General features: G+C 44.9%; 1 protein-coding gene across 1 annotated transcript in view; it reads left to right on the plus strand.

The window, feature by feature from the left end:
* The first annotated feature begins 296 nt into the window (after window positions 1-296).
* Window positions 297-17,802, plus strand: part of RHEB (Ras homolog, mTORC1 binding) — a 39,047-nt gene continuing 21,541 nt past the window's right edge. The window contains exon 1 of the mRNA XM_066201209.1: window positions 297-485. Coding sequence (XP_066057306.1) covers window positions 434-485 — 52 coding nt within the window. The 5' untranslated portion in view covers window positions 297-433. The remainder of the gene's footprint in view (window positions 486-17,802) is intronic.

Raw genomic sequence — 17,802 nt, forward strand, 5'->3', positions numbered from 1 at the left:
GCGCGGGCCCTTGGCGCGCGCCTCTCCCCCCCGCGTCCCCGCTCGCCCTTGCCCGCCCGGCCCCGCCCCCTCCCCTTCGAACGCGGCCGTTGCCGCGCCCCGGCCAATCCCCGCCCGCCGCCGCCGCCGCGCCGGCCAATCGGCGGGCGGGAGGGGCGGCGGCGCGCGCCGGGCGGGGGTGACGCAGGGAGTTTTTTCCTGTGACGCGCAGGTGCGTACGCGGGGCCGGCGCGCGGCGGCGGCGGTCACGTGGTGCGGCCCCGCCGCTGCCAGCGCCGCGCGTCCCGAGCGCGCTCCGGCCGCCGCCGCTCCCCCCGCGCCCCCCGCATGTCGCTGGCGCCGCGCCCCGCGCCCCCACAGCCGCCCGCCGCCGCCCTCCGCCGCAGCCGCCGCCGCCGCCCTTGATGTGGTTCGGGGCCGGGCGGGGGAGAAGATGCCGCCGTCCAAGTCCCGCAAGATCGCGATCCTGGGCTACCGGAGCGTGGGTGAGCGCGGCGCGGGTGTCGCGGCGGGGGTGCGGGCGGGGTGCCCCGAGTGCCGCCGCATCGCCCTCCCCCGCGGCGGCGGCGGCGGCAGGTGCAACGGAGGCAGCGGCGCTTCCCGCCGCCCCGAGCGCGCAGCCGCGGCCCGAGGGAGGGAGCGAGGGAGGGCCCCGCCATGGCGGCGCCGCAGAGCTGCGGGCCCGCGGCCGCCGTGCCCTTAATAGGAAGTTTCGCCCCCCCCGACACACGTCCCGAGCGCAACCTGGAAAAGCGGGAGTTGAGGAGAGGGTTCCTGCCCCGCCGGCTTAGGGATGCTGGGGTCCGGCTCCATCCGGCGCTCCATATGGAGCGGGGCCGGGGAAGGGTCTGGAGCGCGTGTCCCGTGAGGGGCGGCGGGGGGAGCTCAGCCCGGAGAAGAGGAGGCTCAGGAGCGGCCTCATCGCTCCCCACGAGTCTGTGACAGGAGGGTGCAGCCAGGTGCGGGTCGGGCTCTGCTCCCAGGCAGCCTGCGATAGCACAACAGGACGTGGTCTTAAGCTGCGCCAGGGGAGGTTAGTTTGGACATCAGGGAGAATTTATTCTCGGAAAGAGCGATTAGTCCCTCGAATGGGCAGCCCGGGGAGGTGGTGGTGTCACCGTCCCTGGAGCTGTTTAAGCAAAGACTGGACGTGGTTGACACGGTGATGTTGGATCCTGGGTCGACCTCAGAGCGCTTTTCCAGCCTCGGTGATTCTGTGCTTTAGAGCCAGTTTGAAGTGCTGGGGAGGCCGGGTGGGTCTGTTGCCCGTGTCCGGCCCGTTTTGGCCCCGGTTGGTGCGGCGGCAGCAGCGCAGCCGCTGTTCCCGAGGGGCCGCGTCGGCTCCGGGCTGTCCCAGCGCGGCGCTGCCGGGACACTCCAGCACGGGCTCATCCGCTGGGACGAACTTCCTGGAAGCGTCCGGCACCAGTCTGTGGCGGCTGATAAAGGGTTTTGTTCCGTACCAAAGGTGTGATCCTTTCTCCTGCGTTCCCCGTCCTTGATGGAGAACGGTTTCAGATGTTTCAGCATTCGGGTTCTTGGAAGCAGAGGGGAACAAGCTGTAGTACAGCCGGTGCTAATCGATCAAACTTAAAAGCATAGATCGATGTGGAAGATAACGTGTGTGGTTGGGGGAAAAAAAAAAAAAAAACAACAGAAGATGCTACGGAGAGTTACTACTCTGGTGTAAAAGGGGGGGTTTACATTGAAAGTAGTGACTATATCAGTAATTTGTCTTACATGGCACGCAGCATAAAGAACCCTTTAAAAAAGCTTTTAAAGATATTTTCTGAAAAAAAGGCTAAATAAGGGAAGCTTTTTCTTGCATTTTGTGCGTAGCTGCAGACAGGTTGGTGTTAAAAGGATGATGAATTTGTCCAGTCCTTAAACAGAACAGTGAGTAGTAGATTGATCAGTTTGCAGTCTGTATGACATCACTTGTTGCAGTCTGTCCATTGTCTCGTGTGTTATGTTTTGTTCCTTCTTTGAGCACTGGTGGGAGCAAAGCCACGGACAGTGTAAGTGGGAAGGGGGAATGCTTGAAATTCTGTCCTTTGGAAGTCTGTGGTGGAGACTCTGTGTACTGTTGAGCTTTGGTCCTTCACCCGTTGACATTGGCAAACAGCAGTCAAAAAAAATCAGATATTAGTAAGGGTGTAGGACCTGTTGAGGAAAAATAGAGAAGTAGTATAATGTTGTTAGTTTGGTTGGTGATGTGAGCAGTAGTACTCATGGAAAGGATGGCCAAAAAGTTACCTAATTGTTCAGACCTACTGCTGAACTTCTTCAACTAAAGTTTTCTGGGACTGGTGTGGAATTGGGCTTGATTGGACAAGACCAGTTTTATTAGGAGAGCTACAAGTTTTATGAACAAGAATTAAGAGGGGGGAAAAACATCTGGTTTACTGGAATTTTCCTTTCATTGTCATTAAATTTCTAGGCAAATACTTAGGTAAAAGTTCGAGCATTAAAAATGGGCCGTTGAAGTCTTATTTCCATCTTGTAAAGCTGTTAGAAAAGCAGGAAGGTTAACCTGTGAGATTTGGGCTGTCCTCTACTTCCCCAAATATGACTCCTAAAGGGTAGGAGGATTGGAACTGAGCTTGGCTTCAGGGAAACGTTTGATTAAGTCTTGCTTTGTATTATGATGGCAAGAATATCACTTGAACCCTGGGTAAGAAAAGATATAATCTCATTTAAGGACAGGTGTTTGGGTGGTAGAAAAGGAAGTGCGTTTCTTTTGGAGGAAATGCTGCATTGTATAGAGGTAATACTCATTAAAGTGGGGAATAATTCCAGAATCCGAAGGACTGGAAGGAAATGCTTTCTACATTTCCTTTTGTAATTAGGGAACGGCATTGTTTTGCCATTAACATTAATCTGGACCCTGGAAATAGGCTGACTCTAGTGAGTTGTAAAATGCTTGCGGTTTTATGGGCTGGCCTAAATGCTTAGGTGACCTGCTCTGAGAAATTGGGTGCTCCCCCTGTAACTACAGGGTTTGAGATGAAGCTGTCATAAAATGGGGAGCTCTTTTCCCCCGTGTCTCTCTCAGCTAGGTGCTGAAATAACCAGGTTTCGACGATACATTTCAGGCAGTGAGCTTTTCCCTACAGCTGGTGACCAACAACACCATGGGTCTCCCAGGCTATGAGTGTGTACAGTGAAGGGTGGGCATGCCCTCTGTGGGGATTTGTGAAACAGAGTCTGAAAATTACACTGAATTCGTGCTAAGGCCTTGTTTATTTTACTTACATTACATTTTAATCTTATCCCAGTGCTGTTGTCAGGTAAACTAGAGGTTGGGAGTGGTATTCTGGTATAATAGTTCTCAGAATAGAAAATTCAGGAGTCTGCTTGTTTGAATACACTCCCTCTATCTTTCAACACCACCATCAAGCCTTTCATATGTGAAAGGCTTTCTTTGCTGATGGGAGAGATCACAGTGGAAGCCTCGTGAATTCCCAGGCAGTCATACTTTCTGAGATGCAGAGAGAGTGTTTGCCAGAAGCTTCAGGAGCTGTTTTTTGGTGAGGAAGACTGATCATCTGCGGATATAGTGTGCAGGTTGTGGCATGACGTGAGGCAAAATCGCGCAAGAATGTCTCTGTTGGGTTTTGCTCAGCCTTAAATTGGTCTAAGAAAGCTGAATTCCATTATGTAAGTGTGCTTGTCTCAGCAAGGTTCTGAGTAGAAATCAGATGGATTTCATCATGATCAAGATCTGAGTTTCACAGCAGAGGAACTTGACTTCCATTACTGTTAGGTGGGAAGTGACCAGGGTGGACCAGCTGCTTGAGATTTGATTCTGGAAGAAATCTGTCTTATGCATGATGAAGCATAAAATTTTAAAAAGTTCCTGCCTTCACTAAAAAAAAAATCTTCATACTTGTATTGCGGTCATAATTTAATATCCCAAATATAATTGGAAATAATGGATTTGCTTGGAAGTAAACCAAGCAGGACTAAGATTTCCTGAATCTTTTCAGAGTAACAGCCACTCTAAAAAGCAGCGTAGAGCCGCCAGAAATGCTTTGTGCTCAGTTTCATTCTCTTTCTGTTTATAGAACAGATATGCAAATTCAGACCACAAATGCCTGTATGAAAGAAGAGGTTTCTTAGATCGTCTTGTAAAGTACCTTATTACCGGGATTCTCTGTATTATATTGAATGGATGGATTTAAGATAAGCAGGAAGGTGTTGTTTGTACCAGCTGCTTCAGTCGTGGGTCTATCTCAGCCTGGTTTATTTTCTGCTGTTTGTATAAGTTGTGCTGCTGGTTTTACAGCTGTACTTGCAGAAACAGGAATTCTCTTTCTAAATTTTACACGTTTGGACTGGTCATCTGAAAATGCTCTCCTGGGCAGTTAGTGGCTCTGAGGGGAAAATCCAGTTAATAGTAGGGGACTTGCCTATTTTTTTTCCCCTGGATAAATAAATCAACTTTTTTTGTGTGTGTAGGTGTAGAGCAGACCATGCTGCAGGCAAAAGTAGTCATGGTCTGACTGCGGCATGCAGGTATCAAAAAAACCTGTGATGGAACAAAATGATCTGTCAGGGTGAGATGTGTATGGAAAAGCTTCCAGGTGATTGCATTAAGCTAAAAAAATGCCTCACCCCCTCCGCTTGAAAAGCAAGAAAGGCAGAAAAAGCAGTACCTTCAGTACGGACCTGTAAATAGTAACAATAATTGTTATGGCGAAACGTAGTTTGAAAGGGCGAGTTGTTTGAATATGAGGAGGTTGGCGCTGTAAAATGGAGCTGAGGCTTTGCTGTTCGGTCTGAAAGATGGCATCTGCTCGCACAGCAGCGTTCCGCCCCGAGCAGGGATCCCTCTGGGATTGGACGGGGGAAGTGGTAATTTTAGCAGGCGATAAATTGCCCGTGTAAATGTCAACAGAGGAGGAATGGAGAAATTACCGCTGTCGTGTGCTGTAATTTGGTTTACACAATCGGCTGTGTCCGCAACATGGGAAAGCCTGAGATTTAACAGGAAAATTGAGCGGTTCGGGAGCCAGCTGATACGGGAGGTTAACATTTTCCCGAGTCCCTTGCAAAGTGCCAGGATGACTTCCACAGCCCTTCCCTTGCCAGGGCCGCAGTTGGCTCTGCCAGGGTGCGGCAGTGCTGCGAGGAGGAAAGGTTGCAGCTCCCAGGGGACTGGGATGAGGCTGGAAATGCCAGCTTTAATTGCATTTCGGTGTTAGTGACTGCGATAGTGGCTACAGCGGGGAAAGTTGCTACAGAGCGTTTGATAGCAGTAGCTGGAAGCACTAGAGGCAGCATGTTCAGCTGTAATATCAAGCCACCGTAGGGTTATTTGAGGACACTGCTTCAGGATTAACTCTTAAATTGCCTACTCAGATCTCTCAACGGTAGCACTTGCACGTTTTGCTTGTATGTATGGGGGTGTTTTGATGTTTGATTACACAACTTAGAGTTAACATCGACAGGAAAAGCCAAATGAAATGTAGATCATGTAATTTATTAGCTATATAAAGTTGGAGCTCTTCATTTATATATACTACACTGCCTTAAGTGTAGGTTCTGGCTCAGGCAGCCACCTCTGCGGTACAGGCTGCTGCGGAAACTCAGCGTGACCACGCAGCCGGGATTAGAAGAGCAGGCTAAAAAGTGATAAATGCCGATTATGATTAACTTCCTGTAGCTCTCCTGAAGGTGACATCCAAGGGCGTGCTTTAAAAACTGCTCAACTTAATTGTGTATTCCATCCAAAATCGAAACAGCTTCTCTGTGGGATGTTCATAATACAGTCAAGCTCTGCGAATCCTGCATGAGTCAATTGGCTGGTGTCATCTCAAATTTTCCGAAATCAGAAGCTGCAGACATGAAGCGTGGTGCGTAAAAACACGAAGCGGCCCTTGTCAGTCATGAATCGGTCTCCTTAAGGATTTGAGAGTTTCCCTTTTGTTTTCCAAGGTCTGTATTTGAAGTGAATGGCAGATTTGTTGTGAATTTGGTGATGTGAGAAAGGAAGATCTGCTTCTTGAGTTTGGGGGATGGTTGTTCCTTAAAATTTCTCTCTCCCATCCTGGTCAGGATATTGGCATTCCAGTGTAGTTCCTGCCCATTGAGGGCAGCTCTTCTGTAAATGAGGGTATATGGGATGGGGGAAAAGGGAAGAGTGGACAAAATCTGTATTTTATGTTGCCTGGCAGACCTTTTAACACGATTTCAGATTTTTAAGTTTGCTGAAAGCATAATAATATGTATTTTACAGGTCCATGTTAATATGCTTTTAGTAAACTTAAATGTATGAATCTGTTGTGTGTTTTTCTTTTTGAGAAATACAAAGTACAGTGGATGCTGGATTGGGTTTTTTGTGGGGTAAAGTTGCTTGTATTGAAATTGTACAAGGAAGTAAACTGAGGCAATTTTTGAACAAAGTGTCGAAACAGGCTTTGGGGTGCAGCTTTTCTCAAGAAACATCGAAGCCACTTTTTCTTTTTTTTTTTTTTTTTTTTTTTTTTTTTTTTTTTTTTTTTTTTTTTTAATTGTCACGTAATGAAGGCATATGCAAATGACTCTGTAGGGCAGGGCACCTCTTGACCCAAGTTTAGCTAACTCTGCACTGTGGCTGGAAGTTGGACCTTGCTACCCCCCACCCAGGTGCTGGCACTGGTGTGATGGAAGGCTGTCCACCAGCTCAGGGAATTGATTTCTTTGCTAAGTAAAGCAACCAGAAGGGAAAGTTTTGATATCCTGCAGCTGGTCGGCTCAGTAAGTGCAGCCCTGACAGGGGGAGTGGGGTCAGGAGCACAGGCTTTTGGGGGAGGGTGGTGTAGGCTCTTAGTGGCTGTGCAGACTTTCCTTCAGTCAGACTTGTTATGGAGCCACATCTGTAAGTGCTTTCTTCCACCACCTGAGATAGGTATGGATGCCTTTTGGTCAACTTTCAGCAGTGGAACTTCTGAACTGGACTCGTTCTCTTTATGGAAAAAGATGGCCTTGTGCAGGTGGTGAGATGTGTGTACTAGGGAACCGTGGAGAAATCGAGTTTTTCAAGGTTCTCGTTTAAATAACCTTCTGTAGTCAAATCTAATCAATTCATGCAGAGTTGAGGAAAAGAAAATGTTTGACCTGGGTTAAACCTAAACCTTGTTCCAAAAGTCTTTGAATTCAGATGATGCCTCAAGTGATGCAGTCTGGAATTTTCTGGAAACATGTGCTAGTAAAGATGATGCAATGGATCAAAGCTTCAAGATAAGACCTCTAAGAACATGGAATCCAACCCTTAACCCAGCACTGCCAGGTCCACCACTAAACCATATCCACTCATCTTTTAAATACCTCCAGGGCTGGTGACTCAACTGGTTCCCTGGACAGCCTGTTCCAATGCTTGACAACACTTTCTGGGAAGAAATTTTTCCTATCATCTAATCTAAACCTCTCCTGGCACAACTGTTTTCCTTTGATTGTTATTTGGGAGATGAGGCTGACTCCCACTTCGCTACAACCAAGGAAGTGAAAGGCATTCAGAGTCACTGATTTCCTTCCTAGGTGGAAAGGCAGTGGAAACAAATCTAAACTGTGTTGCTTTTCAGCATGGTCTTCTATATTTGGTAGGATACCCTACAAAGTATCTGTTTCTTGCAAATGCCAGTTGAAGACTCAACCTGGATGACTTCTCCTTTGGTTGTGTTTATCAGCGCTTGGAGTGTAGGGATGAATCACAGCTACTTAATTGTTGAAATGCTCTGGTTCTTCCTCAGTTTACCATGCACACGTTGATTGCTGGGCATGTAGATTTTATGAATAGCTGTATGAAGGATGCTGGATGAGACAGTGGTGAATGAGGCATGGGTGCAAACAGATGACACAGGTACTGAAAATGCAGATTTTGGATTATCGAGCACAATGTTACACAAGATGAAGTTAGGACAAGCAAAAGACCTGCAAAAGGGAAGTCTTCTAGAATTTCTTATGGGACTTCTTGTGTGAATTAGAGAACCTGAGGCTAGAACACAAGGAGGAAATGTACAGCAGTTTGACTTGGCTGGAATCATCAGGAGTTTGTGGGTAATGACCAAAGGTTATGAGGCATAAGACTAAGTGCATGATTTCTGAAGGACTTTTAAGGAGTGAAAGACCCTGTGTGACACTTAAAGGATTAGTTCAGAAAAGTTGTAGTCTTCCTATGTTAAATAGGTGTCAGCTGCAGAAATCAATTCCCTGATAGATCATGATTTAAACAGTGAATTTTTCTTTCAACACTTTTTAAAATATGACACTAAAATCTCAAAGATTGAGGAGTCAGTATTTCTGGGATGGTTGTCAGTGTTCGTGGGTATTTTGGATTACAGGAACCAGAATGTCATTTGTGCCAAACCTAGTTATTTGTGTTCTGTGGAGTATGGAGTTAAATTAATTTTAATTTGGAAAAAGATGGAATATATTAAGTGGTCCTCAGTGTGTGGATGTAAACATGTGCAAGTGTAATACAAAATTAGGATATGAAAGTGTCTCTTGACAACATTGTCTCCAGAGTTAGTGGGATACATCTGTCTAGCTTCAACAACTTGTCAGATTTTATTGCCAAAACTTCATTCAATATGTATGACCTCCTTTAAAGGTACTCTTGCTGTATGCAAAAGAGCTGGGATGCATATTATGTAGGAAAACTCCATTAAATCTGTCCTACAAACTGTCAAAACAATCAAGCACTTGACATTAATGCAGTAAAGTGTATTTTGCTTCAAGGCTTGTTATTCCATCAATAACAAATTTTTGGTCTTCTGAAATCTGTTTCAAAATTAGCATTTTTTAATTAGAACTGGAAGTTTCTGCTTAGAAACGTGCATATAAACAAGCACCCTGTTTCCTAGTGTGCTGAAGTACCTTGTTCTTTGTTGCTTTCTTGGAAATGGTGTTTGCTTCTTTTGTGTGGTTTAATCCTGGTAAATGAAGTCTAAAGGAAGGTGTTGGTTGTGCTGTTTCAACCTTCATTTTTTGAGAAAAAACATCAAAACTCTTCATAAACCTTTTGAGCTTGCTAAACTTAAATATAAAAATGGTTCAGTTGGAAGATAATGCAAGTTTTTCTGAGCAGTGGGGGTAGGGAGAATAAGTTGTCTGAATGTTTCGAAATCTTGTTCCTTATACAGAGGGAATAGGAGTCTCAGGACACCTGAACCTTTTTTCTACTTGCCCTTCTACAACTGCACTTTTATCCCCAAGTGTAGTGACAGGACAGAGGAGGAGCTAATGTGAAGCTTGCAGATCTGATGGGTTGATGTGGAGTCAGACACCTGTGCAGCAGACAAATACAATGTTCTGCTGTGTCTCCTGAAGCCTGACCTGATGTTAGGTTGTCTTAAACTGTAGTTCAATACTCAGCTGCTTGTCCGAGCTGTGTGGTTGTGCTAGTGGAGCACTGGGAAGTGGAGAATCCAGCTTGTATTTGCAAGGGCTTCCTCAGCTGCTGGAGCTGGACTGGCTGGAAGATGCTTGACTTGTGAAAAAATGGGAAATGGTGTCATCCTCATTTATCCCCCTGGGATACTTTCAGGTGGTTGAGGAAGGGTGGGAGGGAGATGGCAGTGGTGGGGTTTTTTTATTTTGTTTGTTCTGTGTTTTTCTTCTTCCCTGCAAAGGTCAGAGTTTTGTATTGTGACCTTTTAGTACTACGTAATATGAGAACTGAGAATAGGAAAGTATGATTCTTATCCAAAACCTCTTAATCTGAAGTACCTTTTGAGCCAACAGATGGATATGTACTAGTTAGGAAGGTAAGCAAGCCAGCTGGCTGTCATGGCAGGCAAGAACTTGATAGAATAGGTAACCCTTGTTTGCTATATCTTACTATCTTCTCTGCCCTGTGGCAAAATCAACTATGTCGTGTCGTATCTGACAGATCTTTGGCTTAAATTCCCTTAACATTTCCCAAGGTTGGGGGCTCTAATGATTCTTCTGGTATTCTGTATGGTGTTATTCTTACCCCAGAGTCTTATATTTGCCCTGCTGTTTTACCCGTGTGCATCTGGCAGAGATTTTGATATGTTATTACTTTAAATCTTCCTTACTGTTGATGGATTGTCCTCTGTATTCAGCAGCTCCTCCTGGGTAGATGGGTAAGTGTGTAAATGCAGGAGGCTTGCAGCCAGCATTGGTGGGGAGGGGTTGATGACTAATTCCAGCTGGGTAAAGTGCAAGGCTGTGAAGGTGGCATTTAACAGATTGTGGCTTTCTTCAACCCTGATAAATAGAGGGGAGGAGCTTCCTGTGATCAGCAGAAGTAACATGGATGGTGCCTATGCAGTTAATTCAGAGGTCTAGAGCTGAAATGGAGACAACAGTAACAACTAAAAGTGATCAGAACCTGGTGGTGGGGAGAGAGCTGTGTATAGGAAGGAACAGTTCAGGTACACACTGGTTTTTATTTTGGTGTGGTTGTGTATAGATACACTGGGTTAGCACAGGAGTAATGGCCAAGGGTCAACAGTATCAACATTAATCAGAACTCTGAGTGTCTACCAGTTCTGGACGGAGATGTGGTGGAGTTGACCACGTTTTGCTCTGCTGGAGGAAGAAGGAGTTAACACAACTCTTTGTCACTGTCCCCAAAGACCATCTTCCCTTTCTATGCTAAGAGATTTTGGTGTTGTCAGGGCTGGTACTGCAGTGCCTGATGCTTCATGCAGCCTTGGGGACCTCCCCCAGTGTAGGAATAGCAGGTGAATGGTGCTTGTGGTGATGTTGGGTGCTGGTAGCAGCTGCCCATGTGTGTCAGGGTTTATTGGCCATGAGCATTGCTGGCATTGGGTTTGTCAGACCTTGGACCATCAGTGGTGACACAGAGAGCCTGAAATATTGAGTGACCGTCTCACAATTACACACTGCTGCAGAGTGGACCTGGCTGTTGTTGCCAAGATCTTCTAGTAGTTAATATGCCGTTTGATTTATGTATTTTTTTATAATAAGTTGTGCAAGTAGCCTGCCCTTGTTGGCACAAATCAGTTGTATCTTCCAGCTTTTGCTACACTTGGTGGAGAGCTCTGTGGACTTACCTTCAGAGTAAGGCTGAAACTTCTTAGCAATAGTTACAGAATGTGCATCACATGATTAGACTGGATGATGTTACCAAGAGAGGGAATATTACCATTACTGTCCTCTCAGGATTTTGTCAGGTAGCTGCCCTCTGCCATCCTACAAAGAAAAGAGAAACGCATCCCTTACTATTGTTCTTGCAATTCCAAGAAGATCCCGAAGCCCTCTGGTCCTATGCATTTCAGTAGTACTGCCAAGATGGTCTATTCCTCAGCCATTTCAGCTGCTTTTGGTATTACTTGGTGTTGCAATATGCTCAGGGTCATGTTCCTAGACTCGTGTTTTTAAATGATGCTGGAAAAGGTTTTGTGACATTTTCAGAGATGTGGCCCTCTGCTCGGTGGTGGCTGTAAGCAGTAATTGATGTATGGTGGCCACAGTGTTGGCAACTGGGAATCCTATGACTTCAGTCCTCAAGGTCCTTTTAAAGGAAGACCTGCATGTCAGTGGAACTGAGGTCTTTCATCTTGGTAAGGCTTCTCTTTCTTACTGGTCTGAAAATGCAAGTGAGATTACTGGAAGACAGAGTTTATCCTGTTTCCTAATGGAAGTTGGAGGTTTAATAGGCAGTGTCTGTGGAGAGAGTGGAGAACTGGTGCTGTGACTGCAGCTGGAACAATCCACTTGAAGAAAGAAAGGCAATTGAGGTTGTACATCCCAGAAATCTTTAGCCGCAAGAAAGAAGTGACAGGAATTTGATCCCTTGTGTGGAACCTAAAATCTTGAAGATAGAAATGGGGAATGCATAGAATGAATTAAAGCAAGAGAGATGTGTTATTTCTAATGACATAGCATTTAAAACTGATATAATGATGAAAAAATGGCAGTTCCTAAAGGATCTTTCAAAGACATTTCATTTCATGTTGTACATACCTGATGATCCAAGGAAGGGTCGAGTTTGTTCAGACACCTAATGAGCTGCCTGAAGTTTGTGTATAGGAACAAAGGACTTGGGTTCTACCCAGCAGTAGAAGTTGAATTTTGCCCCTTTGGGTAGGAAGCCAGGAAGTACAAATTTCAGGCTCTTTACCTTTAGGCGTGTCATAAACTGGAATCTTTGGGGCTGATCTTTAATAAACTTCCCTTTAGAAGTTGTTATGGTTTAACCCATTGGGCAGCTGAGCACCACACTGAGCCATTCATTCACTGCCCAGAGTGGGATGGGGGACACAGTTAGGGAAAAAGATAAAATGGAATTGAGATAAAGACAGTTTAATAGGACAGAAAAGGAAAGGTAAATGATAGTAATGGTGAAAGAATATACAAGTGATGCACAACTCAGTTGCTCACCACCCACCTACTGATGCCATTGAATTTCTGCTGCTGCCTGAAATATTTTAGGCCTTGTGCTGTGGGAAGGTGCTGCAGGGATGCACAGTTTCTGCAGGAAGTCTGAAGGGAATCCAGAGGATGGTATTTATCTGAGAAAATACAGGTTGACTGTCTGGGGTATGAATGTCTGAATTTCCTTTGCAGCTAGGGAGCACCAGGATGGCATTCTCCCGACTTATTTAAAGCATCTTGGGTACAGCCAGGTATGCATGTATTCCATGGGCAGGTGAGGTATATGCCACAGAGGAGTTTTTTGTTTGTTTTTTTAAGCTTTGTAACAGCTTTTCCCATCTTTGACAACTGACAGTAAACACGTGGAATTAAAATTAACTTACTAAAAGGGTAAGAGTAGAAAAGCTGCAGCCCTCTGCTTTCCTTCAGGCAAGGGTAACAAGCAGAGGTAACTGGCCTGTGTGCTAAAATAACTAAAAGTTTCTTTTTGACAATCGTTTGCTGTGGTTACTGACTTTATTAGAGACAAAATGGACTGCCTGGAAGTATAAGCTGTTGCAGGAATGCAATGGAATTTTTCTCTACATACTTGCTTGGACATGTAATACATTGCAACACAGTTTAAGTGAGCACTGAGCGATGAGCAGTGCTGTAGGATGGAACAAGCCTGCTGCTAAATATCAGGGAATAAAGCACATGCTCTCTTCTTGCTTTCTTTACAGGAAATATGATCTAGATAGCATTAGGACTCTTGGCTTGTGTTCATAAGGCTCATTGCTGCCGACCTAGCAAGGGCCTGCAAGTACTCCTGTGAGTGTGACTGATTGCTTTGAAATCTGAAGAAAATAAAGGAAGCCATGTGCCGTTGTTTCTAAATGACTGCTCTCAGATTTCCTCTGGTTTGCGGAAGAATACCTTTGATAAACCTCAAGAAGACTTTGCAGTGCAGATGGAGGGGAAGCAAGCATCTCCCAGCAGGCTCATGCTCTTGGGTGTTACAGACCATCATGAGGAACTCCTCTTTTACAGCAGAAATAATTCTTGCTACAAAACCTTGCCTTACACTTCAAACGTATTTCCTTATATGCTAATAAAAAAAAAAAACCAAAAAAACAAACAAACAAAAAAAAAAAAAAAAACAAAAAAAAAAAACAAAAACAAAACAAAACAGGAAAAGGCAAGGAACAGTTGTAGCAATTAGACAGAGTGCCAAAGAAGTTAAAGAAGAACTTCTGTTGTCCCAAAAAGCTGTTCTGGTCTTTGGTTTGTTATAAAGGGTTCTGCAGTGTTTGAGGCTCCTTATCATGTTACCAAAAGATGTCATTGAGCTCCTCTGGCTTTCACTTTTACAGAATTACAACCTTTAGTCCTCCAGAAAGCTCAGAGAACATGTTGAGAGAGGAGTGCCACCACTGTGTTGCAAATCAAGCACGAATATCATGACCAAGTGCAGGAATTGAGCTCTTTGCAGGAAATGAAGAAGAGTTTTGTCTCTGAGCGTCAGAAAATAATTTTTTAATCCTGTTGCCATAATGCTGACATCACGAGGAAATAACTACAAAAATGTGAAAACCTACAGCTCAACGTAGTTGTTTATAGAATTCCTCGTGATTAAAAGTCTAATAGTAGAATTAACTTGCATCTGAGTAAAACACAAACTGCTCATTGTATTGTTGTCTCCAGAGATTTAGAAACAGTATTCTTTATTGACCCAGATGTATCATTTTTATAGTCGTTAGACTAATTCACCAAATACAAAGCAGTGATCAGCAAAACAGCAACTACACAGGCATAATTAGTACCTGGGGGGGTATCTTAATTAACCATAGAAAGTTGCTGTCGATGTGGCCTGAGATGAATGATGAGCTAGTGATGGGTTCTGAGATACTCTGTGATCTTGTGAGAAGATCTTTGTCGAAGAGGGATGCTGTAATCCTCTTTGCTACCCAGTCAACCTCCATCGGCTCCAGGAAGTCGTTCGGTCCCGCTCTGAGGATGAATAGATAATCTGCACTATGGTAACGCTAGTGTCTCCATTTTGTGCATCTTGGTATTGGGAATTAAGAAGATAAAGATCCCAACATTCAAGTTAAATCAAGTGTATCTTTTGGTTTGAAAACTTCATCTCTGTGCAGTGTAGTAAGTTGAGTGTGCAGCCAGATTTACCTAATTTGACGTGACTGACAACATTTCATTATGAAATTTGTTGAGTGGTTTTTGTGACAAAGCCTGAAGTAGTTTGTTCTGTAGGCAAGACTGGGTACCCTAAGGAGAGTCTAAAGAGACTAACTAGGTAAGTCTAGTTAGTAAGTTAGTCTAGAGTCTAGCTTAGGTACGGTGCTTAAGGCTTGTGGGTTAGATGCTGCCAGCTGTTAAATGTTTAATGATTATGCAAACTACATAATCGTGCATTTTAATAGCAAAAGATGGGTTAAAGAAACTCTGCATCTACAGTGCCAACAGAGCTGCAGCTCTTCAGTAGTTGTTGTTCTTGAGCAGGACAAACTGTTTACTGATGGCTTGTGTGGGCAGTTTCAAGGATTGAGAAACCCTTCCTGTTGAGATAAGCTGCACTGTGCTGCCCGTGGCCGTGCCACGTCCGAGGGCAGCTGTGCAGCCCCGCTTGCACAATGCCCTGCTTGTGGAGCTGTTGTTTGACTTGCTCGCTGCCTGGTTGCATCATTTTTGTCTCCTGGGTTTGGGGAGAAGTTGGCTGCCGATGAGTTTAATCTGGGCTTTCCCCCTGCCTGTTGCAAGGAGAGCAGGGTGTGAGATGGGGACAGCAGGCAGGTGGTGGTGCACAGAAGAGGGCCATGACCTCTTTGGGGAGGCCAGCTGTCCCCAAGCCCACCCAGGCTCTGTTACTCATCTGCTTGGTAAACTGCCTAATGCTGTAAAGCTTGAAATTTAAGGCTAGATTATAAATACTGCAGCTCTTGTCCAAGTAGTAAAAAGATGAGTAAAACACAATTTGGCAATTGTTTTGCCTTGATGATTGCAATGGCATTTGGAACTGATGTGCTATGATTGCACTAGTCAGAGTGTTTATGGGATGTTCTGCTTTGTGGTGGAAGTGGTCTAGTGGATGAACAGAAACACAACAGCTTTAGTTTTTGAACTGGCTTTCTGTCTGAAAATCTGCTCCTTTTCTGTTTTGACAGTGGAAAACTCTTCTTTACCACTCTCACATAATACCATAAATAATGAATTGTGTATGCAAATACACTTTGGGTACTTCTGGACAACTTGAGCTGAGTTTTCAGCCACCTGGGACTTGTATTCTAAACACTCATGAAACTCATTTCTTGCAGCTCTTCCCTTCTGCCTCATTCCTTCAGGGAGGGGGGGAGTCAGTAAACTTGGAGGATCTTGCTTACAACTCTGCCATGGAGTATCTGGTGCTTTGAGTCACTGTAGCAAAGCTCTGCACCCAGCTTCCTGCCTTGCTTTAGCTTGTATCACTTCTCTTTTTGGTCTCAGTGCATGTTTATTTTCCTAAAACTGGAATACAGTGGATATGTTGAATTTACCAGCGTGGAGGATGCTACAAGGAGAAGCTTAGCAAACTGCAAAAATGTGTGGCTGCTTTCCAACGGAGTGCACATTAGAGCTGAGTCTCTTTGAGGTGTGCACCCTTGAGTAATCAGCTAATCAAGCCTTTGCTGCTGGTGTCAGACTCTAGTGCTGTTGGGTTTGAAATGTGCCTGTGGTGCCTGCACATCCAGACAGCCGTGTCTTCCCTGCCGTGCTCCACTCCGAGATGGAGTTGGCACATGGGCAGGTGCGGTTGCGCGTGGTTCCTTGGCCTCACGGATGTTGTGTTTGTGTTGCAATCCTTGCTGAAAGCCTTGCCTGATATTTCTGGGACAAGAGCAGATAGGAGCTAAATTGTCAAGCTGATTTTCCGCTCTGTCCACGAGCATAGGTCAAAGACCTGGAATAGAACCCTGTGGGACAAAGTTCAAGCCAAGCTGTTGGTCACAGGGTTCTGCCTGCTGCTTGCTCATGGGTTGGGACACATGGGCGGCAGGGTGTTAATGACTCAGGGCTTGGATTTCTCATATCCATGGAAGCCTTGGTTTAGTGGGATGCAGTTGCCTGCACTTACCCCGAGGGGGGTGGGTGCTGAATCCCAGACTGGAGAGTTTCCCTGTGCCTTATGGAAGAAGGCAGGCTTCTTGTCGTGGTCACGAACACAATCATTACTGGAAGGCTTGTTATAAAGCTTGGAGGAATTTAGGAGGAGAGTGTTGGAACGCTGGTTTTGTCTGTTTCCTCCTCTTTCACTGTTAGGAGGAAAGCAGTAATTAATACAGCTGGGTGTGAAATGCAGCATTTTCTGTTGGCTCCGACTTGTTTCTGGTATTCAGTGTCCAGGCTTAGCACAGACAGACGGCAGCAGTCAAGTCTTTCAGTTAGTTCAGAATCCTACTTAGGAGGAAAAAAAGTTCAGTGATGATCTTTACTGAACTTAACTCTCTTATCTTGAAGATCTAACAGCCTAATATAGGGGTAGTTAACCTTTTTTTTTTTTTTTTAATGGAGTGCTTAATGTGCTGGTATGGGCAAAGAATCTGGGAGCATAAACTCTGCGTAGCAACTTCATAACTTCATAGCTAAAGGAGAAATAGCTTGAAAGTTTGCTCACTTTCTAAGTGGTGTCCAAAATACACAGTTTCAGGAAGTTCCTGGGAGGCACAGTTTCAATCCTTAATCTGACTTTATTAGGATGATCTGGGGGTGCGGTGTGTGTTCCTTGCTGGAGCAACACTTTAAAATGAAATGTCCTCTGTCAACTCACGCACTGTGAGCGTGACACCTTCAGTTGTGGTGTTAGATAAGACCAGAAAATGGTACCTTAACAACTTGATTTTAGAAAAAGCAACTTGATAAAATCTTGCTGATGGTTGGTCTTTGTGGGGTTTGGAATTTTTTTTAGCATTATTCCTTGAATAAACTGTCATGACTGATAGGAGACAGAAAAGGGGTAAGCATGGCAGCGAATGAAATGGATGACTGTTTTTTTAATATCTCCTGAAGGATTGCTTAAGAAAGAACATTTTCTGAGTACTGGAAGAGGGCAGTTTTTGCCCAAAGCAATTTATTCTTGAAAACAATGATACTGTGTATTTCCACCACAATGTTGGATATTTAAGAGGTCGTCAATAGGTTTCTACTGAGTCAGGTGGTTTTGAGTCAAAATTTTAACTTGAGGTTGTACTTTGTTTGTGCTTCTTGACGATGAAGAGAGTATAAAGGAGCATGAAGAATGTGCTCGTGTCCAAAAGCAGCTAATGCACTTGGCAATCTTTGTAAGAGGGTATTTGTCCAGTAAACATATTGTAAGAGGATCTAGGAGATTCCCAAATGTAGATGATGTGCTGTAATGGAAATTGTGTTAAGGCTTCAGTAATGTTTTGAGAAGTCTTCAGTTGCAGAGCTTTAAGGGTG

This window comes from Chamaea fasciata, unplaced genomic scaffold, assembly GCF_029207755.1.
Source record: "Chamaea fasciata isolate MVZ Bird 193981 ecotype frontalis unplaced genomic scaffold, bChaFas1.0.hap1 SCAF_1, whole genome shotgun sequence".
Lineage (NCBI taxonomy): Eukaryota > Metazoa > Chordata > Aves > Passeriformes > Sylviidae > Chamaea > Chamaea fasciata.